The sequence below is a fragment of the Zeus faber genome (genome assembly GCF_960531495.2).
Source record: "Zeus faber genome assembly, chromosome: 18".
Taxonomy (NCBI): Eukaryota; Metazoa; Chordata; class Actinopteri; order Zeiformes; family Zeidae; genus Zeus; species Zeus faber.
In genome coordinates, this window is record NC_137210.1 from 27,350,694 (window position 1) to 27,377,196 (window position 26,503).

Below are 26,503 nucleotides of genomic sequence, written 5' to 3' on the forward strand. Positions count from 1 at the left end.
TTCCAGGAAGCTTTGAGAAAGTCTGCTCTTATGTGTATTTATTGCGATTCAACCCCCTGCGGTGTTGCTGTGACTCATGCTAAACAACACGGCACCGTGTGCTCCCTGATTGATGGCTCATCCGGTTATGGGGGCCCCCGCCCCTCCTCCTGCACGGGGACTAAATTAAATTCCGGGCTGCGGCGGTGGCGCTGTGCCCGATGGCACCTCTCCCCCCTCCGCCCTGCGTCCAGCTCCGTCTCTGTGCCTCCCAACCAAGACGTCGTCTTCACTCTGACGACTCGCCTGTTCACCGGACGGGGGCCCTTTGCCGGCCCCGGGGCCGCGTGTTGGCAGCCGAGCAGCACCGCTGCATATATGTATGACCGTATGTATATGTATGTGACAAATAATTACATTACATTACATTTAGCAGACGCTTTTATCCAAAGCGACTTACAATTGTTCAAACACCGACGGACGCAGCCATCAGGAGCAATTGGGGTTAAGTGTCTTGCTCAAGGACACTACAGCATGCTAGCAGGAGGAGCCTGGGATCCAACCAGCAACCTTTACATCACTAGACCACCAGCTCTACCTCCTGAGCTACCATCCCCATAATCTCTTGAACTTGGACTTGAACCTCTGGTCCCTGGGGTGAGCTCCCAGGGACCTGGTGATGAGGGCGCTCCCAATGTGTGTGTGTGTGTGTGTGTGAGAATTTATTTGTGTTTATTTACATTTGTATGAGTGCGTGCGCGTTTGATTATGTATAAATGTGGGTTTACACACATGTATGTGTGTGTGTGTGTGTTTTTTCCACATATGAATGAATGTATGTGTGTATGTGTGTGTGTGTGTGGTTTTTTTTGCACACGTGTGTGTGTGTATTTGTGCGCGCGCGCACGTTTTTACACTGACATAATATGTTTGTGTGTGTGCGTGTGTTTTACGTGTGCGTGCGGGCGTGTGTACGTGAGAACGCGACTCTTCATATTTGTGAATGAGAGTAAGCGCGTGCGCGTGTATTTATGCGCGCCTGGTTGTACTGATATGAGCGCGTGCGCGAGTAAATGGGGGGCGCGCGTGTCTCGAGAGCGCAGCGGCGGCGCGAGCGGCGGCGCGAGCGGCGGCGCGTGCGGCAGCGCGTGCGGCAGCGCGTGCGGCAGCGGGGCTTTATTTATGAAGCCGCGAGGCGGAGCGCGCGAGGACACGCGGAGATCCGGAGCGGTTCAGTGGCGGGAACACCGGGACACCGAGCCGGCGTGTCGACCGGCCGCTGACCTCCGCTGCACCGCCAGTGTGCTCACCGGACCGGACCGGACCGGACCGGCGGTGTACCTGCCACCGGACCGCCACCCCCGCCCCCCCCCCCACCGAAGCGGAGCGAGACGGAGAGGGAGACGGTCAGAGGGGGGAGAATAATGGGCTCCGCTTCTTCGTCCTACCGGGTCATCTACCTGGACGTGGATGGCAGAATCCAGAAGGTAGCCCGCTGACGTTCACCACCGGTACCGACTGATAAACTTTCCGTATCGGCTAACACCGAGTCGAGGGTCCGACCCATCCACACCGTGCGCGGACTAAACAGAACAAACTGACCGCCGCCCGTGGGGGTTGGTCCAAAGTAATGCTCAGTCTGTGCTGTTTGGTCAATACTTATGCTCAGTCTGTACTATTTGGTCAATACTTATGCTCAGTCTGTACTATTTGGTCAATACTTATGCTCAGTCTGTACTATTTGGTCAATACTTATGCTCAGTCTGTACTATTTGGTCAATACTTATGCTCAGTCTGTACTATTTGGTCAATACTTATGCTCAGTCTGTACTGTTTGGTCAATACCCATGGTCAGTCTGTACTATTTGGTCAATACTTATGGTCAGTCTGTACTATTTGGTCAATACCTATGCTCAGTCTGTACTGTTTGGTCAATACTTATGGTCAGTCTGTACTATTTGGTCAATACTTATGCTCAGTCTGTGCTGTTTGGTCAATACTTATGGTCAGTCTGTGCTGTTTGGTCAATACTTATGCTCAGTCTGTACTATTTGGTCAATACTTATGCTCAGTCTGTACTATTTGGTCAATACTTATGGCCTGCCAGTACTGTCCAAAGTGACGGTCAGTCTGTACTGGAAGATAACACTTTATTGAGAAAATACAGGTGTTCGAGCGGGATAAGTTCACAGAACAGTTCATGTGAAGTCAAACGGGGATTTAATGGCGGAAGATAATGCAGATGAGAGAGAGAAAAAGATGTGCGCCAACACAAGTCACCGGGCAACCCAATAAGGGCAGAAGCCAGTTACACCATAGTACAAATACCGTTAAGTAAAGCAATGCTCCTGATCTTGCATGTTTGATATGACCCTCGGATGCGATTGTTTATTTTGGGGGTATTCTCACTTTGTCCTATTATCAATACCATCCTTATCAGTGCATCCTTAGTTTCCAGCGCTTGCAAGCTAGGTGACCTGACTGCAAATGGGAAAGTGTTGTTGTTTTTTATTCATAGTTTTAAAAGCTTCCACACTGACATTACACGTATCATATGTAATGCTTTTTTTATATTGTGGTCAATTAACTTGTTTATTTATTTTTTTTGCTATTATAAATAGGGCACCATTCTCAACAGGTTTTCCTGGCGAGTAAATAAAGTTGTATTATCATGATTAATAATAATATTTCCCTACCAGTAAACTGTAGTTGCATTACGATAAGAAGTGTCCTAAAGAGATAAAATAGCCCCTTTCATCCAAACAAGATAGCCAAAGTAAACAGGGTGTCTGAATCATCCTCACACGCTCTAACTTTATATTAATATGAAGCAGGGCTTGAATGCAATCCTCCACAAAAGGGTTGCTGTTTGTGTTCAGAGGATAAGGTGGCGGAGAAAAAAAGAGGAACAACTGAGAGAATGATGGTTTAATAAAATCCAACATGGTTTACAATCAGTCCAATACGGGCCGAATCGAAAACTGACTTGTTGCCTCTTTTTTTATTTTCCCTAAATAAAGACAGCGGGGAGAGCAATAGGCGAGTAAGGACAGGTTGAAGACTAACGCAGGTTTTAAAGTCCATATACAAAATGTTAGAATAATATTTAGGAAAATATCAGGTTCGTCGGTCGATAATGCACTTCATCCACCTCCAACTTGCACGTACAGTATGTTCTAATGCTGCATGGACCAGGTGGTTATAATACTGTAAATATAAATGTCATTATCTTATTGTTACACTCAGAGAAATAATCATACATTCTGTCGCAAGCGAACATCATTTGTACCTTATTTGCATATTGATTCAAATTAGACTTTTCAACGACTTCTGATTTTTACTACGACTTCTGTGTCTTCACCTCTTGTGGCGTAACATTGTCCACCCGTCATGCCAACAGTTTGTAGCTGTTTGTCTAAAATAGACCTTTGCTGCCCTCAAAAAGCTTCTTGTCAGATTTAAGTTTCCCTGTAAACACTTTCATTGTGTAAAGTGGTTTCAATTGAGGAATTTGTCTTTTTAATGGCCATACCGATAAGAAAACACATGAACACTCATCACAACACCAACAAGTTGAAAGGAGGAAGAGAAGCTGATCTACGGGAGAACTGGAGCTATTATTTGGGGTAATTCAAATGCCACCTTTGACTGACAGAGATTAAGAACGTCAGTCCTCATGCCGACTTAACTCAGTTGAATTTGTCGCTTTAGACCACGAGTTAAATAAAATATCTCCTCGCACATTGCACCAAAACCTCAGAATTTCACAAGATTTTCTGACTAGGCCACCTTCTTTCATTGATCCATGGTCTAGTTCTGACCCCCATGTGTCCATTGTAGGTGCTTTCAGGGGTAGACAGGGGTCAGCATGGACACTGTGAGCGCTCCCATACGCAGCAAGCTGCCCTGCACTGTGTGTTCTACACCTTTCTATCATAGCACCGTTCACTTTTTCACGACTTTGTGCTACAGTAGTTCTTCTGTGAGATCCAACGAGACGGACTAGACTTCACTCCCCATGTGCATCAATGAGCCTTGGGCCCCAAGGCCCTGCTGCTGGGTCACCGGTCGTCCTTCCTTGGAGCACTTTTGGTAGGTAGTAACCACTGCATAGCAGGAACCTGACCAACAAGACCTGTGGTTGTGCAGATGCTCTGACCCAGTCGTCCAGCATCACAATGTGCTCCTTGTCAAAGTGGCTCAGATCCTTACGCTGCTTCAACACATCAACTTCAACAACTGACTGTTCACTTGCTGCCTCATATATTCCACCCCTTGACAGGTGCCAATGGAACGAGATGATCCATGTCATTCACTTCACTTCATTTTTTTATTTTTATTTTCTTTTTTTGTTATTATTTTTTTTTGTCATGTTATTCATTCATAGTTGTGGCTGATCCGTGTATAGGACACCGTTTATTTTGTTTATGTTTTTAATCACCAGCCTAGAGAGATTGACCAAGCACCGTACCTAATAATGACACAGAGGGTTCTGTTATTGCAGCCTTTAACCAACACTCCATGTCCGTCTGTAAACAGACGTTGTTGCCCCATCCAGTGGTTGGTTGACACTGATAGCCACTGGAGTGAGGAGATCAGGTCGTAAAAAGGGACATATAATAATGAACTGAGGCTTTGTTCGTTTAATTTGGACTGTTTTTTTAATGGAGTCCTTCCATAGTTCATATTTTATTTGATTAGATGAGATTTTTTATTTTATTGTCAATTATTTTTAGCCTGTGCTGTCAGCATGCTGGACAAACAACACAGAGTATTTTTTCCATTGCATCTAGGACGGAGTTAGTCTGCGAGCTGAGTTAGACTTCTCAACCTGCAATGCAACTCTTTATTCATTCTTTAATCATGAAGAACTGCTGCAACAACTCTGTCCTGTGGACGACCTGTGTGACGACCAGGGCACAGCTTCTTGTGACACAGAACCACCACTAGTACCCCTCTTTGGAGAACCATCTCACCACATTTTGGTCTTTAAACAACTAATCATCATTACAACTCCATAGGGGGGACTCACCACGGGTGAGGCAAATAAACATAGAACCAAACAACGTGTGCATGGAAAAAACATAAAGATAGAAACATCAGATGACAACTTGTATGGACAAAACACAGTTAAATAAGTCCAGAGTAACTGGGACAGCAATTGGGCACGTGGCCCCTTCCTGCCATAGTTATGGCAGTGAATGAGGAAGAAAAGGAGAGGGATGTTACCAGGACGGTGTTGGGGGTGTGTTCGAAGCAGGTGCCGCAGAGAAGCCACGCAGTGGGAGCAAAGGCAGACAGCCGCCTCCCGCACCCAAACCCACACCCAAGACAGCAAGCAGCCTCCTAGGGGCCCCGGAAAGCACCGGGCCCAAGCCGCCAGGACCCCAACCCAGCTGGCAGGGGGCCCACCTCTTCGCCCCCTGCCAACCACACCCCCACACCAACCTACCAGCGCTCCGCCACCCCGGAAAACCCCAGTGCCCAAGTTGTGCTGTTGGCAATTGCAGTTAAAATTGCGTGGCGTGGGGGTACGGGTCCTCCAAGCATGTTGAACCCGAACCAAACCAAACCCTGGTCTGGGGTGTTCCTTGGAGTAACATGTGCAGGTGTACGTGTTCTAAGCTAATATGAGTGGTATTAAAATCGCAGGACGGACGGCATCCGTGTCGGGGCAGGAGTGATACATTTCCTTGAGTATTATCTGTTAAGCCTAAGATTCAACCTCAAACATGTACTTGTTCTTGTCTTAAATTAAACGTGGATACATTTTAACACAATAAAAACAAGCTCTCTTGTAAATGGGGCAGTAGCTCGGGAGGTAGAGGAGGCTGTCTACTAACCCAAAGTTTGCTTCCTGATAAAATTGTCTGCTAAATGATGATGTAGTAAATTGAGGATATTTATTTCAGTGTGGGTCATCAAAAACTCTGTGGAGTATTTCATCAGTTTTACAAAATGTAGGGCTTTGAAATAGGAATCATAAGTATGAAATTTGATTATTAAGGCTTTTAAATAGTTTGCTTCTCATAAAATGAAAATTGGATGCATTCCTCGATTCAGATGATGGACAGAGATGATAAATATCAATGCACTTTAGGCTCACAACACATTTTTTTTTCCGAGAATTTACTTTCATCCCTGATAAACGTAAAACATAAGCTATGCCTGCTGCCCGCAAAAATGTATGAATATCATTTTGTAAGCATAGCAACTGATTCATTGGATGGAGGATTCCGTTGTTTTTATTTTCCCTGATTCAGTGTGGTAGCACACCCTAAAAATATATTCTTTAATCTTATTTGTACTCAGATTTTTCTTAGTAAAGAATATGCTTATCTCTCTTCAAGTTCCGATTTTTCTTAACTTGTAATCGACCCAGATCATACTTTTAAAGGGGACCTATTATCCAATACACACATTTTCAGTGCCCGTGCATGTACATTTGGGTCTCTCATGGGCGTATTAACACATAAAGTGTGAAATAAGACAACTCAGTCAGTTTGTTGTGAGCTGTCTATTTCAGACGTGTCCTGAAACAGTCCGTTCAGATTTTCCCTTCGTACGTCACAGGGCCCACATTAGAATTAGACCCCCCACCCCCATCTGAGCAACTCCACCCACAGCTGGAGAAATAACACAAAGACAATAAGTTTACAGACTAAATTCGACGGAACCCCATTGGCTCACAGAACCCGGAACTCAGGCTCACAGAACCTGGGGCTTGGCAGCTCACTGACATTTAAAGCTACACACACAGAAACAGGAGGGTTTGGAGGCATGTCAAAAGGCTCGAATGCACAATCTGAGTCGCAAAAAACTTTGAAAACATGTTTTGGGGACCTCAGAGACCTATATTAACTTGGTGAAAGGGAGCCTGATAGGTTTCAGGGATTTTTCACCTCCAACTTGTGACTGAGCCCGACCAAACTTTTAATCAACTTCCGACCATTCTTCGTTCAAGATAAGTGTCCTGAATTTAGCTGAAACCGGCATTAAAAATGTCCTAAATAATATATTTCGATGATACCTCCAGATACTGTTTGTGGTTATGTGGATTTACCATGTGGGGTGTGGTGCGGTTCAAGGCCATTGGTTTAATTCTGGTATTGATTGATTGATTGATTGACTGATTGAGTGATATACATATCACTCTCTGCTGGTGTGATGATGCTATACAATACTATACAATACATCATCCATCTGGTCTTCCCTCTCCATCTCCTCCACTCTGTCGATTCATCCGTCTCTCCCTCTCTCGCTTCTCTCCCTCTCCCTCTCCCTCTCGCTCCCTCTCTCGCTCGTGCAACTTCTCAGGCTCGTGCAGTGCAGAGCTGGCATCAGGGGACGGCTTCCTACATTACAGCAGCCTTCCTGCGTTCTCTCCGCTTCCTCCAGGTGCAGGGAGTAAAGGCTCTGTTGTGACAGAGGAACAAGCTGTCAAATGAAAAACACTCTAAGCTGCTTTTTCTTCTCAAAACCATAATTTCTATCCTGCTGGACGCGGCCATAGCAGACAAAGAAACACTTATTAGCGTGGTGCCTCTAATAGCTTTCATGTTCACTGAGTGTTTGGTTAGATTGTGTTGTCGTGGCTTTTTGCAAAGGGCTAACACTCATATTTATGCTTTCTCATTGTCCTTGCTGCTTTCTAAATCACATTCTGTCCAGTAATAGACTCGGTCTGGGGGCGTATGATGATTTGCGGTGCCCATTTGGTTGTGTGTGTGTGTTGGTGTGTGTCTGTGTGTGGGTGTTTGTTTGCCTGTAAATTTGCAAATGTTACTGTCTGTGTTGATGTTGCTTGTGTACTCTGGGCATAATCCAATCGATGCTTTATTTGTTCTGAATCAGAAAGCCCTTGCATATTCTGCCACATTTTTCAAACCAAAAACCCAGGTGTATGCCAGCTGTTACTTTGTGGTGCGGGCTTTTTTGTTTCAAGCAACCATTGTTTGGCATTGCTTTTGTTATCTCGTCCCCTCATTCGGTATCGGGCTAATCTGATTCTGTTTTGCATTCTCCGCTGTCCCTGTCAGTGGACTCTTTATGTGGAAACACTTGAATGCTCCAGCTCTGCAGCTCCCTCATCTGCATGATGGTAAATCAAGCTGGTGATAAAATCTTGTGTGTGGTGGAAAGTTCTCGGTGACGTATGAGGATCGCTCGTGGGGCTGTAAATCATTATCCGTGAGGTCACATGCATCGGGAGAGGGATCGTGGCAACACCAGCGCTTTGCTTGTTAAGATGACTTGATGCCTTAGAGGGGTTTGACATAAATAATAAATGATAATGGATCAACCAGAGTCGGAATGTTCACAAGATCTGACGAAGCAATTTATTGCCGAGATAATAATATGCATGCACAGTCATTTTTTTTTTCGTCATTCCAGTATTTCTTGCAAACAGCAGTTGTTTCACAAAATGCACACAGCAAAAGGTAATGGAGCTGGAAGGTCCTGCTGCTTTTCATACCGCTTCGCTACCTCCCTTGACTCTACTTTACTCTACCTCTACTCCTACTCTAGCTCCATCTACTGTATGTATACAGTGGAACTGTATACCTCCCCTTACTCTACCAATACTACTACTCTACCTCACTCTACTTCTACTCTTCCTCTCTTTATTCTACTTCTACTTCTACTCTACAAAAACAAAAATCTGTTTTCACAGCAGTTATATATCTAGATATATACACTGACCAACCACAACATTAAAACCACTGACAGGTGAAGTGAATAACATTTCGGTCATCTCGTTGAAATGGCACCTGTCAAGGGGTGTGATATATTATTATTATATATATATATATACTGTTGTATATTATTATTATATGAGGGACATATTAGGCAGTCAGTTGTTGAAGTTGATGTGTTGAAGCAGCGTAAGGATCTAAGCCACTTTGACAAGGAGCACATTGTGATGCTGGACGACTGGGTCAGAGCATCTGCAAAACCACAGGTCTTGTTGGGTGTTCCCGCTATGCAGTGGTTAATACCTTCCAAAAGTTCTCCAAGGAAGGACAACGACAGGCTCATGGGCTCCCAAGGCTCATTGATGCACATATAAATATGTGGTGGACCAAGGGGTGTGGTTACGCCGCGGCTGTAGACGGCAGCATGGCTTCCTTTACCGCGGCCGCCGAGCTACCCCGAGTTGGCCGAATCAGCGCCAGCGACAGCCATGCTGACCCTTGGTCTGCAACATATACAGTATATGTTTTTTAAACATAATAAAACCTGCGTCAATGGATTTTCCTCGACACCATTGAGTGGAAAATCGGTCGCTCTTATTTGAGCTCAGTTCACAGTAGTTTAACTAACTATACAGTGTTTATATGGAACGTAGAAACGTTGAAAAATAATGTTTTATGGAATACAGAGCACAAACTTCATTGGAGGAACATCATGGAGCAACATGTCTGTAACATTTCAATAATAAAGTTCCATAATAGAAATGAACCTAGTCTTATACCTTTTCGCTAATTCGGCTGACAAGCGACAGCAGAGCGCCAATTAAAGGAGTCACGATCGCAGGATGGAGGCTCAGGGCGGCTGCTCTGGCCTGGTCTCTTCAGAGGATCCACGTCGCCCACACCTGACAGGCTGCCAGCAGCAGCTTGTTCCATCAGTGTTTGACCTCCTCCACCCTCGCCCCATCAAAGCCCTCTGCCTGCCCTCCTTCTTTTTTTTGAGTCTCATCACCCTCAACCCTGCCTTCATCCTCAACCCCATCTCCTTCCTTCTAACTACTGTTGTCAGGGCTCCTGTGCCATTTGCCCCTGCGGTGCTGGCTGATGGTGTCTGACGCTATATGTATAGCCGGACGTTTTTTATCCATCTGTGCAGCGCGCCACAGCTGACACACGCAAGGGTTGATAATGTTCAAAGGCTGTCAGGGGAGACGCCGTGATCTTTAAAAACAAAAGTCCTCTAGATATTTAAAGCGAATTGACAGGAATCCCCCCGATTCTTCAACCAAAAGACGGGCTTTGAGTGTCTCTTCGGTGTGCCAGTTTAGACTCCGCTGTCTCTCCCTTATGTTGACTGTTGGGTTCGGTTCTGTGCCTCGCGTGGGAGAACAGGATGTATTCGATCTGATCACAGAGCAGTGTAAACACACGCTGGCTTAGTTACATCCTAGCATGTGAAGTCACATGACCAAGGCAGAAATCTCACAGGATCCCCCTGTGTCTCCTGCAAACAACATGGCTGAAGCCACGGCTCATTCCCCACTCATGAATACTCGGAACAGGCTCATCTAGCCTCACTATGGATGCACCAATAGCGTTTTTTCAGGCCAAGAGGGCTTACAGAGTACTTACATGTGTATAGTGCCGATGCAAATCCTGACATTTTCAGGTTCAATCAAAGTGAGGCACTGCATGTTTGTTTTTTCGGTCATCGAGTTTTAATAACCCCCGTTTGAGATGGAAGCTCTGCATCTATCAGCTATGTTGCATCATGTTGCTTTGGTGTCAGGTTAAGGTATTGGTATTCATATTTTTAAGAATTCATGAGCACACCATCAGTCCAGATATCGGCTATATTGTCGTTTTTTTTTGTTTTTTAAGTTGCACAGCTTTGGCGTCCACAGCCATCTTCGTGAGACGTGTTTCTATATGAACCCGTAGCAGCAAATAAATACTACAGTCAAGCTTGCCGTCCGTTCAAAAGCAAAACAAAAGATACATCACAGGTTATATGAGTTAAGGCTTCTTTGGATGTCTACCCACAATTCCCTGCTTGGTTATTAACCGTTGGTGTTTGTTGGGGGAGTCTAGGGCCCTTGAGTGGTCCACTCTCCTCATATTCACTCCCACAGCGGGTGCACACGTGTACAGTATCTACACACTTCAGCCACTTCTCACTCTTTTTGCAGTATACATATATTCTTTGTGTTTTTTGTTTGAGAAGCACTTGACACCTACAGTACCGTTTGTTACCCTTGTTTTGGTTTCTTCTCTTTGTATGCACTTTTGTGACTAACCGTTTGTGTTGAAAATAGACAGTGAGTCCAACGTAACCTGAGGTTTATTAACTTTGACGATGTACCGCACATTGAAGACCTGGTTATTAAGCAGCAAGGAAGAGTCAAAGACACATGGTTTTACTACGTGAAATATGAATTGTTTCATTTTTTGCTGCTATTAATGATAAGCTACTGTATGTACCCATTGATGGTGTATGTGTGTGTTGTTTTCTCCCACACAGGTGGTGTTCAATAGGTTCTGTAGCCCATCTGACATCAGGGACTTGTTTTGTACTGCATTAGGACTCCAACGGTAAGACACGCCCACACACACACACACACACACACACACTCACCCGCACTCCCGCTCCCCAATCTGTTAATATACTGTTAGCTCCAGTGGTCTAGAAGCGGCACCATGCTACTATTGAGTTTCTGAGCCCGTTAATTCTGCGTCCCAGGTCTCAACCTCCTGTCAAGTACCATTGGCTTCCTCAGTAGGAAGGTTGTAACTGGTTAAATGCAAAGGTTCTTGGTTTCACCACGAAACTGAACTTTTTGAGCAAAAAGGTGCCCTAAGAAACGGGCAGAAACAAACGAAAACACTCGCTCCATTTGGAAGGCATACTAGCATTCTATTACCACCAGTATATTTCCATACTATTTAGTGGTTTGCATGCTCGAAACTTGAAACAATTTGATCTTGATTTGATGGAAGATTAAGGCAAAAGTTGCCGTGATTTCCGACTGGCCAGAAAGTCTTTTCTGTGAGTGACAGATTTATGGAATATTTTTTACAGACGGATCACCCTTTTTTAAATGGATTTAACAAATACATTTACTGAGATTTACAGTCATGATATTTTATTGTTTTCGTTTTTTTTTTTTTATCAAATAATTAATAAAAGGACTTACAGGAGTTACAGCTCCCTTGTCCCGAAAGGCCTGAAAATTGAACATGATTGACTGCCTGCATACAGCGCGACCAACGAAAAATATGTGGAAAATCTTGTGTGAAAGAATGGTTCTTATGGTAGCTCCATTGAGGCATTTTAATTTATGTCTGATGCTGTGCACGGTAAGAATAACTGGGCAACTCAACTTGTACTCTACTTCCCTCAAATCGACCACTCTACTATCTGGTTTTTTTTGGTTGGCGTTATGTGATTATTTGACATTGAGGAGTGAGACTCTGCAGGATATGATATTTTGGCCATGTTGTTTTTCTTGTGCGTGTGCAGGAACACCAACCTGTCTCTCCTGGACTCCTCTGGAGCGATGGTGTCCATTGACCCCACCATGCCCCACAACACGGAGAGGTAGCGCGCGGACCCCCGCCCCGCTCACACACTCACGCACTCACACAGTCCTTTATTGATTTATGGACTCAGCTGTCACTCTCTGGGTGCAGTTATTGATTGATCACCAATAAATAACAGTCCTTCCCTTCGTCGCTGGCCCCCTTCTTCTGTCTCCCTCTCTCCTCTCCTCCCTCCTGCACTTTGAAAGTGACAAAATACAGCAAAGTATGCAGTGTTTTAGGATCGTGTGGTAAGGCTTATTTTAGTGTGATGAACTATAGTTCAGTATAGTATAGTTTAGTGCTGTATGGCATATTTAGGCACGCTAGTGTCCTGTAGTGTAGTATGATGTCAACATTTTAAGCGTGTTTTATTATCGTGAAGTATACCATAGATTGTAAAGTATGGCATTCTTTAGTGTTAAATAAAATAAAATAAAATACAGTATTGTATATCATAGTGTCGTATGGTATATTTTAGTGTGGTATAGTGTATTTTAGTTACAGTATCGTTGTATAGTGTATTCTACCGCAGTGTAGAATTGTATAGTATATCATAGTTTAGTATATTAAAGTATAGTGTAGTGTAGTAAAGCAGAGTAGCATAGTATAATGTAGTATTACATAAAATGCCTCCTCCTTTGCACATTACAGTATGGTACAGTACAAAATAATAATGTATGGTTTTATGGGAGTGTTTTTAAATCCAGGTAACATGAGTAAGAAAGAGAAAACACAGGTATCCAGTGTGTCATACTGACTCTTCTTCTGCAGGTTAGATCAGTAAACACCCTTCTGACATGAAGTGCCAATGTCAGGCAACCTTCTCCAAATCCTAGAGTATAACAAGCCACGACAATACAGTAATCCAATCTATAAGGCCTCTCCCAGAACAGTGTAATAGTAAAATCAATATTGTGATATAAGACTAGATATCATCTGGGATTTTGGTGACAGAATTATTGTGATATAGTAATTATCGACATGTGTAGGTATTTGTCCGAAAATGTGATATTTGATTTCGACAATGTCACCAAGCTCTACTTGGCAGTGCAGAAAATTAATGACATTTCAAACCTGATATCCGGACAACAGCCGAAGACACTGTAATGATTGCTGTGGGATCGTTTAATATCCGCTGTAAATACCTCAGCATGCTTTAAATGGATTTCATCAGGTGGCCGCGTTTAGTGAAATCTGTCGACCTTTCAAAAAAGCTTCCTGGTTGGAAAGGCTGTTTGGTTTGAAACGCCGCTGTGTTGCCTTTCACCCGACGTCTGAGCCGTAGTGTTCACAAACCTTCACAACCTTCACAAACACTTGAGCAGTGTGAGTGCTGCTCCCTCCCTGACAGGGGACACAAGTGACTAATTTCAAAGACCTGACAGTGTAGTGCCCTTCATTGTTTAGCGGCTATCGCAGAGATTGCCCTCCACACACACACACACACACACACACACACACACACACACACACGAACACACAGGAAAAGTACCAAGCCTTTTATTACCAGACAAACATCATTAGAGGCCAGAATGATCAGAGCAAGGTGTGTGTGTGTGTGTGTGTGTGTGCGTGGTGTGTTTGTGTACCTGTGTGCATAAATGTGCTTTTGTGTGCATAGGTGAGTATGTGTATAATTGTGTTGTTGTCTGTGTGAGTGTATATGTGTTTAGTCGTGCATTTGTTTGTGTGTGTGTGTGTGTGTGTGTTTATATTTTTGTGTGTGTGTGTGGGGGGGGGGGGGGGGGGGGGGTGTTTGCACTTTCCAACATGAGATACAGAGTAGGAAGAGGGTGGGACTATTCTAGAATCACGTGACCTGTTCCCCCACAACTGATCTGTGTGTGTGTGTGTGTGTGTGTGTGTGTGTGTGTGTGTGTGTGTGTGTGCGCGTGCGTGCGTGCGTGCGTGCGTGCGTGCGTGCGTGCGTGCGTGCGTGCGTGCGTGCGTGCGTGCGTGCGTGCGTGCGTGTGTGGGTGTGTTGAAGGTCACCGTACCGTGTGGTGCCTCTGACTGGAGGACAACTAGCTGGTGAGTCCCAGGGGCTATACACACACACACACACGCACACACATACAAACACACACACACACAGACACACACAGATGCAAACACATGCCAATGCGATTAAATCATTTCAAATAGACCTTTTAAGCAATGTCACTGTTTGTGTTTATTCTTTATTTTCATGTTCTTTGAGCTCATACACTTTGCCCTCGCCAGAGATCGGCAGGGATGGGGGCGGCCACTCGGGCTTTGACGATTTGAGCTATACCTTTCCTAATAGTCAATAGAACAATGGCCACCAACCATTTTCACATCAGTTGTAATATTTCACAATAGTAACTCGCGGTTGATCTGAACTTCTCAATGTCGGATGAGAAGTTGTCGGATTTATGGGGATGGTAGCTCAGGCGGTAGGGCTGGTGGTCTAGTGATCTAAAGGTTGCTGGTTCGATCCCAGGCTCCTCCTGCTAGCATGCTGTAGTGTCCTTGAGCAAGACACTTAACCCCTAATTGCTCCTGATGGCTGCGTCCGTCGGTGTTTGAACAATTGTAAGTCGCTTTGGATAAAAGCGTCTGCTAAATGACTAAATGTAAATGTAAATGTCACCACACGCACATGCACACACACACACACACACACACACACACACACACACACACACACACACACACACAAACAGCACAATACACAAGTGTGTAAGGGCGCACACAGGTGGTTACAATAACACAACACATGTAACATAAAACATGCATGCAAGCTTACAGATTAACATGTCTAACATTCCCCCTCGGACCGACAATGTTTAACCAAGTGTCAGTGTTTTGACTTTGAGGTAAAAGCGCTGTTTTTCCTCCCTCTAGTCGTAGAGGGCCCTTATTCGAGGTAATAATCGGATAGCAGTCTGGAGTCAAATTCTCTGGTCATACCGTGATGTAGACTGTTTGTTGTTCTAAAATTTGTAACACTGGAGCCCTAAAGGACGCCATTAGAACTGCAATCGCATTGGAAAATGTCGTCTCCTCCACGGGCCCATACTGAACCCAGACCTCTCTGCTCTCACCCCTCCCATCCCTGTCAGCTCCTCAGACGGACACAAAATATTAATCGATCAGTTAGATTCAAGTCAAATAATTTCAAGTTGAAGGGTAATCTATCCCTCTGCAAGCCGTGATAAATGTTGAGAAAAACCCCACGGATTTAGAGAAAGTCTGTCCAGAAAGTTCTAAACCCCCTCCACCTTCATCTGTTACTTTGCCATATTGCTGCATGGGATAACACTCTCTTCCAGTCCTTTAACAATTGAATTTAGATTCATAAGCAGATATTAAGGTCACAGCAGGTTCCCTGTGATTATCGTGATAATAACGCCTTGCATACGGTGCAGAACTTGGAATATTGGTGCCCTGATCTTATCAACGGTATATTGCTCTGATTCAGTCTTTTAGAAATGTTGATGACCATAGCGATTGCATTGTTTATATTTTCGAAATGTTTTGTGTACACACCATGGTAGTGACGTCATAATACATGAACGCTCACATGAGGCTTCAAGTGTGTTGTAAATAGATCTATTTGTTTTCCCCGAGTGCTTTACCGTGGAGCCGCATGAATACAGAGGACAGAACACACACATCTACCTGGGAAACATCTATAAAAAGGCACGTCCAGTTATATCTACTCCAGTCCTGCGGTTCAAAGCCATATAACTTCACAACCATTTGTTTTATGGCAACTTGACACCTTACTGGTAGTGATGTGCTCACACACTGACCGTCTTGCCCTTGCTGGTGCTCTCGTAATACTTTTGTTTTCATGCCATCAGTTATTATCCCCGGGGGTGTGACCCCCGTGTCGTTGAACCTGCTGATGAACCCGAGATAGCGAGACACAAGACTCCTACCTCCAGGTAGATGTATCCAACCAGACCCCTGTCTGGGGAGGATATTTCAACCCCCTCGCACGCTTTTTCGTGCTCGTAGTCACAAAAAGAACTCTATTGGATCGTGTCCGTGTCCCGATTGTCCGACTCCTTTTCATGCTACACGGAACAAAATTTTAACAAATTAATTAGAATGGGAAGATTTTATTCGACTTTAGGAACGGGAGGGCATGGGGACGAAGGGGGCGCAGATACGTACACTAAAACTAAAACTATCCTGACGAAAGTACGCCACCGCAGGAAGGTAGGGGGCTGGGGACCATGGATGTATTATTATAATATAATATATATTATTATAAACCTACAAATTAAACACATTTATGGGTGTGAAACGACCTGCATGTGTTACTAGGGGTTCATTTGACACATGTAGTTTGCAAAGCGCAATTATTTATATAAGTTTTTAACCCAAACACCAGCCAACACAAAAACTACAATTCAGGGCCATTTTGTTTCGCATCTTGATGCAACTTGAATCTTGAATCTTGAATCTTGAATTTCCTCATTGGCAAAGTAGTTGTATTATTAAAAACCTAAAAATTTAACAAATTTATAAGTGAAAAACGACATGCATGTGTGGATGTCGTACATGTGGAGTTTATTTGGTCGTGGAATAAACCTGCATTGTCAGATATTTATATCCAGTTAAATTGGTATGAAGGAAATTCATAATGAGGGTATGACCCTATATCCCTATTATCGCCCAACCTTGAATTGGACCATTCAGAGAAAAAGCAAAACCAATATCCTGCTTTTATTTTGTGCTAGTCAGAACGAAATTTAAAACCATGCATTTTTTGTTTTAATGCATCCATGCCCCCTCATCAGGTTCTTTTGTTTTGTTTTAGTGTGCATTTAGTGTACCTTGACTGTACGTATCTGCGCCCCTCCTTCCCCACGCCCCCCTGCTTCGAGAGTCGGATAAAATCTCCCCATTCAAATGAATTGGTTTAAATTTTATGTGTAGCACGAAAAAAGTCTGACAATCAAATTTGGGGAAATGATTCAAAAGATACATTTTAGACTATGAGCACGAAAAAGCGGGAGACCGGATTGGATATTTAGAAATTAGACTTCTACCTCTCGGTGGATGTATCTTGCTAGACTCCTTCCTCTTGGTAGATGTCTATATATTAGACTCCTACCTCCAAGGAGATATCTAGACGTTAGAATATGGAGCAAGACTCCTACTTCCAGGTAGATGCAGTAAACTAGACTCCTACCTCCAGGTAAACATCAAACTAGACTCCTACATACAGGAAGACATATTCGACTAGTCCTACCTGCATGTAGATCTCTAACCAGACTCCTACTTCCAGGTAGATCACTTACTAGATCCTACCTCCATGTAGATATATAGGTATTATTCTTAGGTTTCTGTAATTTTTTCCAAAATGTTTTTGAAAAGAAAACAACAGTTTACCGCTGTTAAACACGGTCTGTTGAGTTTTCTTACTCGTTTAGTGCCACAGTGAGCAGAACCTGGTGTGACACAAACACGCAGTATAGATTTCATGTCCTGTCATAAAACTGAACAGGAAGTAAACAAGTCTGCTCTGGGGGTGGCTCAGATATTGGAATGTTCGCCTCCAGAGTCTTTTGCCGTTGTAAAGGTTTTTCCGTGTCATTCTGGAACAGTTCTGAGCTGAGGTTTGAGACGATAGACTCCAATTATATTATGTGGCGTTTTCACAAGACGCGCTTTCGGATCCGGATGGGATGCGACCGGAGTTGGTAATAATGAAATTCCCAAGATAAGCGTAGCTTTTGTCACGCTTAACTTTCCAAATCCATCCCTTATCTATGTTTCGGTGACAATCCTGCAAGTCCATGTCGCACCAGGCGCACCGGCTTAATCAGTCACAGGCAGAACCTTTTAAAAAAAATGTATTCTATTTTGGGCCCCAGGTGGCCTCTGACCCCAGATGAAAGATGGAATTTGAGCGGCGAGGTGTTCACACGGTTGCCGCTGATTTTTTTACACCTGTCTTTTTATTTTTTTACAAGTTCTTATAGCTGTGAATTTAATGGCCCCCGGTGGGTTGAACTTTGCCCACGAGGCAGAGGCTCTGGCCAATGGTGGGGCTGCGTCGCTGTCCCTGCCTCGTTCCCCTGTGGGCGGGAAGGGGAATTGGTGTTGGCTCGTTAACGTATCAAATTGACAGTCGGTTCCCTGTGAGTTCAGACACACTGCCAGTCATCGATGGTGAGACGAGCAGGAAGGGTAAAGCCTGTTTGTCAACCGCTCTCTGTTTTTCCTCTGCCATCTGTCACTCAGGCATTCAGCCCTCTCTCTCTCTCTCTCTCTCCCTCTCTCTCTCTCTCTCTCTCTCTGTGATCAGATTATATGTTAGGATATTGAGATCCCTCCATCTGTAACTGAGGATAGAATGAAATGATCCGTCTGAGTGGACGCAACCTGTTGTTAATTGTAACCACCTGTGTGCGCCCGTACACACTTGTGTATTGTGCTGCGTGTGTGTGTGTGTGTGTGTGTGTGTGTGTGTGTGTGTGTGTGTGTGTGTGTGTGTGTGTGTGTGTGTGTGTGTGTGTGTGTGTGTGTGTGTGTGTGTGTGTGTGTGTAACCCCGCTGTGTGCTGCCCTGTCCACAGATAAAGAGGATCTGTTTCAGAACGTACTGACGCAGGCTGCCGAGCAGTTCTCCAGGTAAGGCACCGCTCACATCGCTGCAGTGACTCTCCCGGTCACTCCGGGGATGAGGGATTATTTTTGGTGTGACCAAAAATGCTTCATTTAAAATGAGGGTCCTCTCAAAAACTTGCATTTACGTAAATATATAAATAAATTGACTTATAAATTACTTATCTATTTAGACATTCAATTGCCAGGTGTCGAAACTGAAATATATACAGGGATATACCTGTCATCACTTTCTGTGATAAAACACACTCTGCGTATTACAGAAGGAACGGAAATATTTTAGTATTCATCTTTTTTAATTTTCTGAACAGAACCAACCAGGGGTTCTGCTTCTGCTTGGGCTCCAGTAATAAGTCTATAAAATACATTTTCATCCATTTTCCTACAAAATTCATTTGCGCGGTAGGGCGATGCAGTGACGTAGGCGCCGTCTCCTCGGGGAGGGGGCGTCAGGTTAAAGCGGTCTAATCGTTGGGACAATATTTGGATAGTGAATTGCGAGATGGATTGAATCTGCATTCATTATTCTGATCTCAGCATGATGATGTCCAGGAGGGGCGGCTCTGCAGACCTCCACTCTACCTGCACATGTGTTTTTCTCCTTTTTCTCATGTACTCTCTTCCTCTCTCTCTCTTGGACTCGCCTACTCTTCTCTCCTCCACTCCCCTCCCTCGCCTCCCCCGCCTCCCTTTCTCTCACAGCAACTTTCTGTTCCTCCCTCACTCCCTCTCCCTCTCCCTCTTTCTCTCTCGCTCCCTCATGGCACCTCTTTCTCTCCTTCTTACTCTTCCTCTCTCCCCTTCTCCCTCCCTCCCCCTCTCCTATCTCTCTCTCGCTCCCTCATGGCACCTCTTTCTCTCCTTCTTACTCTTCCTCTCGACCTTTCGCTGTGACTCCTCCTCTGGCTCTCGCTCTCTCTCTTTCCTCCTCTATTCCGTCCCTCTCCCTGCCTCCCTCAGTCATCCCATCTGTCTCTCTTCGCCCGCAGGGCTTTCAAGATTAACGAGTTGAAGACTGAGGTTACAAACCGCCTGGCCATGTTGGAGAAGAGAGTCGAGCGTGAGTCCTCCTGTCGCACTCTGAGCACACAAACACGCACACGGTGCGGAGGGTTTTGAAAACCCTTAAACGCGTCTAGGCAACAGAGAGATTAAGAGTCTTGAAACTGTCTGAATACGATTTGTTTTTGGTTTTTGACGTCGCATCTCCGGGGGAGGATGGGGTCCTCGGGAATCACTGTTCCTTTAGAACGCTTAGCTCGAGAAAGCAGTCGGAAAGGGACGAATGGACAGTGTGTCTGTTCAAGGTATCAGAGATTTAAATGGTGGAAACGGCTCGAGGTGCTGGAAGAAGTTTGATTGTGTGCGTGACAAGTTGGCGGATTTTTTTTTTCTTCACTGTACCTGTACAAACCTCACGCGGCGCCGTTGTTTGATTTCTGGCAAACGGCAGACGCAGAATGGGGGGGGGGAATTTGAAGCGCGTGTCTGTGCGGTGGCGCCATACGTGAGATCGAGATGCATCATGTTTTCATTTCTTATCTCGCTGCAAATGAGACCCTGTGAAGATCTGAAAGTGGCATTAAAAAGTTTGACCACGTTGGCCGTGCCACTGATCCGTCAGGGGAAGAGAAACTGAGAACAGGAAAAGCCGCCTGCCAGCAACTGCAGCTGAACGCTCTGTTTAGTGTCGTTTTTTTAGTTTTTTCCGAAGGACTTGGATATCTTTATTCCAGCGTCCCTCATTTGTGGATTTAAAAACCCTGCAAATGCTATTTGATGGCCCGTGCTCTGTTTGATTTGAGCTCACAGAATCACACTTTAGACATGCAAAACGAGCTTGAAGACGGGCCATAAACATGTATTGTGTTTGTGGACTTCTTTATGATCTACCGTGCGGAACCTCTTCGCCAACAAGGGCACTTTGGATGGTTTCGCTGCAATCCTCCCGTCACCAGACGAATGGGATTCTTCAGCCGCTGGACAGCGTGGATTTAGCAGACCCCTGCACGGCTGTGTGCAGACAGCCGCCGTCCTTCAGTTCCAAACTCAGCTGTTTTCCGCGGTACGGTTTATGAGGCTGTGATTAGATAAGTGAAATTAGTTCACAGGTCTGGCCTCCTACTTCCACTGGCTTTTGGCCTGCTGTGATTAGAGTTTGACCTGAACATTGACCAGAATTTAGCGGCTGAAGTGGACGTCTGCATTCTACAATCACACAATCGTGACAAATTACCTCATTCAACACACGCTGTCGTCCAAAGCGACTTATCTACATTTATCTTTTAGCAGTCGAACGGCACATCCAACCGCACATCACGCTCTTCCTCAGCGAAGACTTCAATGGAAACAGCAGCATTGGTTCAGTCCGTTTTGTTTTGTTATACCGCATGGGGAACCTTTAAAGGTCACATATTATACTCCTTTTCAACAAGTTAATGTAGGTCTCTGAGGTCCCCAAAACATGTCTTTGAATTTTTTTTTTTCCTAAAAAATGTCACTCAGATTATGTATTCTAGCCATTCTAGCACACCTCTATACCCCTCTGTTTTAGTCCTTTTCTCGACGGGCCGTTTCTGTGCCCGTAGCTTTGAATGCAGACGAGCTGCTGCTTCGCACGCCCCACCCCGAGACTGGTTCATTTTTCTCTCCTGTTATTTGAGTAGATGGAGTTCATCTTACAGATGTTCGACTAACAAACGAATACCGTGAGCATTATTGTGGATCCTGCAGCAAGAAACGCCGGTAACTTTTTAGAAAATGACATCTAACATATAACCTCAGCTTTTAGCGTTAGGTCGTGCCAAACGGAAAAAGAAACACACAGCACACTTATTTTTTAAATGCTTCCATCGGCTGCAGTTGTCACCAAAAGATTTTTGCTGGTTCGTGCAGCCAACAACAGAGCAGTTCCCGTGCTTGGCTCTCCAGCTTCAACATAGTGCTGGAGGGTCTGGTGCTTGCAAGAAAAAATGACGCACCTTTGCAAAGGTGGTTCTCAAGCCGTGGGTGAAGAAACTCAAATGGGGGGGTTTATTCTAATGAGCCCCCACTTGACATAGGAGGGGGAGGCAAATCTGAATGGCTTGTTGAACCACATGTTTTCTGAAAATGGGCAGCCCACAAAAAACCGACTGGATTGTCATATTTCACTGTGTGTGTGTTAGTAGTTCCATCAGAGACACACAAATGTATGTGCACAAGCACTGAAAAAGTGAGTTTTGATTGGTAAGGTCATAACCTTGAAGCAGAGTAGCCAGGGCTAATGGCTCCGTGGGTTAAAAACAATGAAAGTCATTGTTGTAGGTCATTTGTTGTAAGTTGCATTGGCAACACCTAGATTTCCACTTGGGGATTAATAAATCGTTATCTTATCTTAATTGCGCATGGAGGTACAGTAAGAACTGCCTGTATGAACAGTGATGTGGAAATACTGCAGAAAGCGCTCCCTGTGAAACAAAATGTCATGCCATTTGCACGTCTGTAAAAGAAAAGCTTTTTAAAATGTTCTTTACTAATGTACGTAAATCTGTCCATCCCAGGTCCATAGAACAGGATCTGAATATTGCATTATGTGCAAATGCACACCATATGTAACTATGCATTTATATAGAGATTGTATTATCTTTTACCTTTGCTATTGACTTTTTTTATTGTTATTATTTCTTACGGAGAGCAAAGGCAGTGGATCTTGTAGCAAAACACTGCAGTTTACACAGCGTTAACCTCCCCCATCTGAAGGCATCTCGCAACTGAGAGCGGATGTGTCAACTCTCCCTTTAATCACATTATAAAGCAGCTATAAAACACTATCAATAAAGATGCACGGCCTTGATACGCAGGCATGCTGGCTGCTTTTTTTTTTTTCTTCTTCTTTGAATTCATTAAGGCCCCAGTGTTCTAGACGAGCGCCAACAGTAACACACTGTAACATTTAATATTTAATAGGTCGATGTTTTACAATCCCTATAATCTACCCAGCTTGGCTTGGGTTTCAGTTAGAAGTTAGGAAGTGACTCTTGCCTTTGATGGATTTTGGTTCTGTCGGAGTCATTTTAAACATAAAAAAAGCTGGGGATAATACGATAGTCCTCTAGTTATATTGTACAAAATAAAAGGAAGGGTTTTTTTTTCAACATTACACATATTTGCAACCAGTCAAATTTGATATCAGTATAATCTGAATTTACGGTGCTTTGTTTACAGCTTAACACCTGCACACTGTCTAACCTTGCAACCGTGCATCAAGTGAGGCAACTTTTTGTTTTCTGAAACATTGACCATTCAAAATGCAGAGTAACCATGAAACGATGATTTAACACTAGAATGCATGTGGAGGGTCAAAAACACCCCCAATGCTTTATTTTTTAAACCAACATACTTTAATCAGTTAAAATTTCAGAAATTTCTTAATTAGGTTTGATTATTGTTTCTCAATTAGTTTATTCATACAAATGTATTAAATAATATCTACAACCTTTTAAAAAAATATATAATTTCAAGCTGTCGATTTTTGACCCGACATACATATTCTAGCATTGAAAGAATGAACAGTTCTTGGGTTCTCATGGGACTGAGCCACAAAGTGGACCACGTTGACGTTTAGGAAGCAGGATGTGGTGCTCGGCCCACCAGCCGGTAGACGCAATGCAAATGAAAGGAGACACTAACCAACTCTTGTCCAGTTCAGATCAAATCATGTCATTCCCGTCAGATTTGGAGCCACAGAGGAGCGCTCGGGTCTGAATCACGTCGTTCAGCTGCTCGGGCCATGTGTGGATCTCCCTTCCCCCGTGATGGGGGAAGGGAGAGAAAGATGGGGCGGGGCGCTATGTTGCATGTAGCACATGTACACGTGGGAGCAGTGAAACCATTTTTTTAATTTTCAAACTGTTAATTCTTTTTTCACTGACTCCCCTCGGTCACCATGACAACCTCACCTCTCGGTTCCTGCCGGTGACCATGGTGATGATATCCCACACCTGCACCGTGGGCAGCGGCGGTGCCGTCCTATCCCCGTCTTATATCAGCCTTTCATGCGTGCTGTTTGTGTGGTTCCTTTGGTTTTTGACACGACAGCCGCCCCACAGCATCAGTTTCCCTATTCCACTTGACACGCAGTGATGGCTGGCTGGCCCGAGCCTATGTCCTCCTTTTCACCCACCCTGGACTCCATAACCTCTCGCTCCATCTTCATCTTAACATTGCTCTGGACAGTTATATACATTTATTGTGCTGACATTGTTTTGTTGAAATCTGGCTTCTGGTTCACACACACCTACCACATACAATATACACCTGGTTGCTACAGTGCGCCGCCCACACAGATTTCTGCATCCCGGCATCACCTTGGTCGCCATGGACACCCTTTTCTAATGGGACCTTAAGTGCTGGGTGGGGGCGACCTGTTCTGTTTCAATAGAGAAAGAGGGAGAGATGAGAGAGGGAGAGAGAGGTGTAGATGTAGGACGATGTGAAGACACGACAGAGGGCTTCAGAGTGGAGGAGTGAGTGTTATCATTTTCACAATCATTTTAACACCCCCGCCCCTCCATATTTAATGTTCAGTGGAGTTTAATGTTTAATGGCAGTTTACAGTGCAGTAATGTGTTGTTATATCGTATCGCAGCACCGGTGTAAGGCAACAATAACAAGTGCAGTATTATAGTCTATGTTGTTGTTGTTTGACAATATATATTGATCAGTTTGTGACATTAAAATGAAATCACTGTATTTATAGTATTGTGGCGTATGGGAATACATTGAATTATGACCTCTTTGTATGTATTTTGATACACATTGTAGATATGAGAGAGTGACACCTTATTCTTTCCTTTTATGATTATTTTGGAGTCAGCGCCACTAATTTCATGTGTTACAATTCACATTTAGGCCAATAAGAAACCGATTGAGGCTAAATAACAACCTTTCTTACTGTACTTTAAAGACACACGATACTGGCCAAAGTGCAGATATCCCACAGTGCGTTTCAGGAAACTGTTTCATGTGAATTTCAGTGTCTTACAAGCAGCTGGTGTGATATCCCCGAGCAGGGAGGGTCCATTGGTCCCCAGCTCGGTCCCAACCCCAAGGTTCAGGGCGTCTGCTCTGGAGGAATATAACTAACTCTCAGGGAAAATATTCACCACTGCATACTTGAGTTTGCAATAATTGATTTCCTGTATCTAAGTATTTCATTGTTATAGCGTGAGGAATTTTATATTATTATCACTTGAGAAGTGTACACAGTCCTCAAAGTGACTACTTCAAACAGCGTTCCACTGACAGTTATTGACAGGGAAATATATTAAGAAAATGACCCAAAGTATGATTTTTGTCAAATGGACACAATGCCTCTCCAGTAACAAATGTTTATGATCCTCAAAGTAATTTCTTATTGTTATGCCGCTCATAGGTAGCTGATAGTACCTTCAGACTTCAGAACATCTGTTTTTGCGATGTGTGATAGGGACGGGCCGCCTAGAACAGCAAGTCCATTAAAGATACGTTTCAGTACAAAGAGTACTCGGAGTAGTCTGATAACAACTTCTGCCTGGTGTGTGTCATCAGGGACGATCTGGCAGCGATACAGCTCCCGGAGAAGAGGTGGCCTTTAATATTAATGGCACTGCACTTCAGACACACAAAAATATACATACACACAAAACAAACAAAAAAAATAAAAAGTGTGTGTGTGTATATATATATATATATATATATATATATATATGTACAGTATATTAATATTAACTATATATATATACTGTGTATATATATATATATATATATATATATATATATATATATATATATATATATATATATATATATATATATATATATATATGTAACAGAACAAAAATATATATAACACAAAATAAATATAAACACAAATATATACACAAAAAGCAAGCGTCTAACTCACAAAATACTCGCAAACAGTGAAATACACCCCTAACTGCACTGCCACGCAAATAGCGTCTCGGTGCTATTTGCCCATATTTAAATGAGATATAAATCATACATTTGGCGCAGAATTGGCCTCTCTCTATGCAAATTAGCCTCGTTGCAAAAAACGTCCACTTCACAAACCCCAGCGCTAATAACCATACGCAGTTAGAGTGAAATTATTACCGTCTGCAGAGAGCTGGTGGTAACTGCGTGAAGACCAAAAAATATATATTTTTAAAGGCAGCGGCGCACAATCGTCTTCAGAGAGCTGGTCCAATTATAAAGGGTTTCACGCCCAGACTTTCCCCTGATCTGTAAATAATATTTTGACATTATTATTATTATAATTATTATTACTGCCATGGCATCTGAACGTAGCGGAACGGGTAGCAGTCTGTGGTGGTTTTTAAAACGCACTCCAAAGCCAACTTGAAACCTTGAATAATTTATTGTACAAATAAGGCATCACAAACGTTGACAAAAAAGGTTCCGGAATTTCAAGTAAACTCAAAAGATATCTAAAAAATCAACTGCAAGCTCAAGGGAATAGCGATAACGTGGTCAAAATTGGCATTGAACCACAGATGGCATTGAACCTCATAGAGTAGGACCATGGACAGCTCCGCAGTGGGCCGCTGCACCTGAAAGGCTGTGACGTTTGGCCCCACTAGGAAATTAACTTTGTGATAG

The 26,503-nt window shown here is 43.8% G+C and overlaps 1 protein-coding gene across 1 annotated transcript in view; it reads left to right on the forward strand.

Annotated features, from left to right (window-relative positions):
- Positions 1 to 1,403: 1,403 nt before the first annotated feature.
- The window catches only part of pde9aa (phosphodiesterase 9aa), a gene marked incomplete at its 5' end in the record, with an annotated part of 44,636 nt that continues 19,536 nt past the window's right edge, over positions 1,404 to 26,503 (forward strand). Inside the window, 6 exons of the mRNA XM_080019806.1 lie at positions 1,404 to 1,466; positions 11,194 to 11,264; positions 12,193 to 12,270; positions 14,242 to 14,285; positions 18,814 to 18,868; positions 19,852 to 19,922. Of these exons, the coding sequence (XP_079875932.1) occupies positions 1,404 to 1,466; positions 11,194 to 11,264; positions 12,193 to 12,270; positions 14,242 to 14,285; positions 18,814 to 18,868; positions 19,852 to 19,922 (382 nt within the window). The remainder of the gene's footprint in view (positions 1,467 to 11,193; positions 11,265 to 12,192; positions 12,271 to 14,241; positions 14,286 to 18,813; positions 18,869 to 19,851; positions 19,923 to 26,503) is intronic.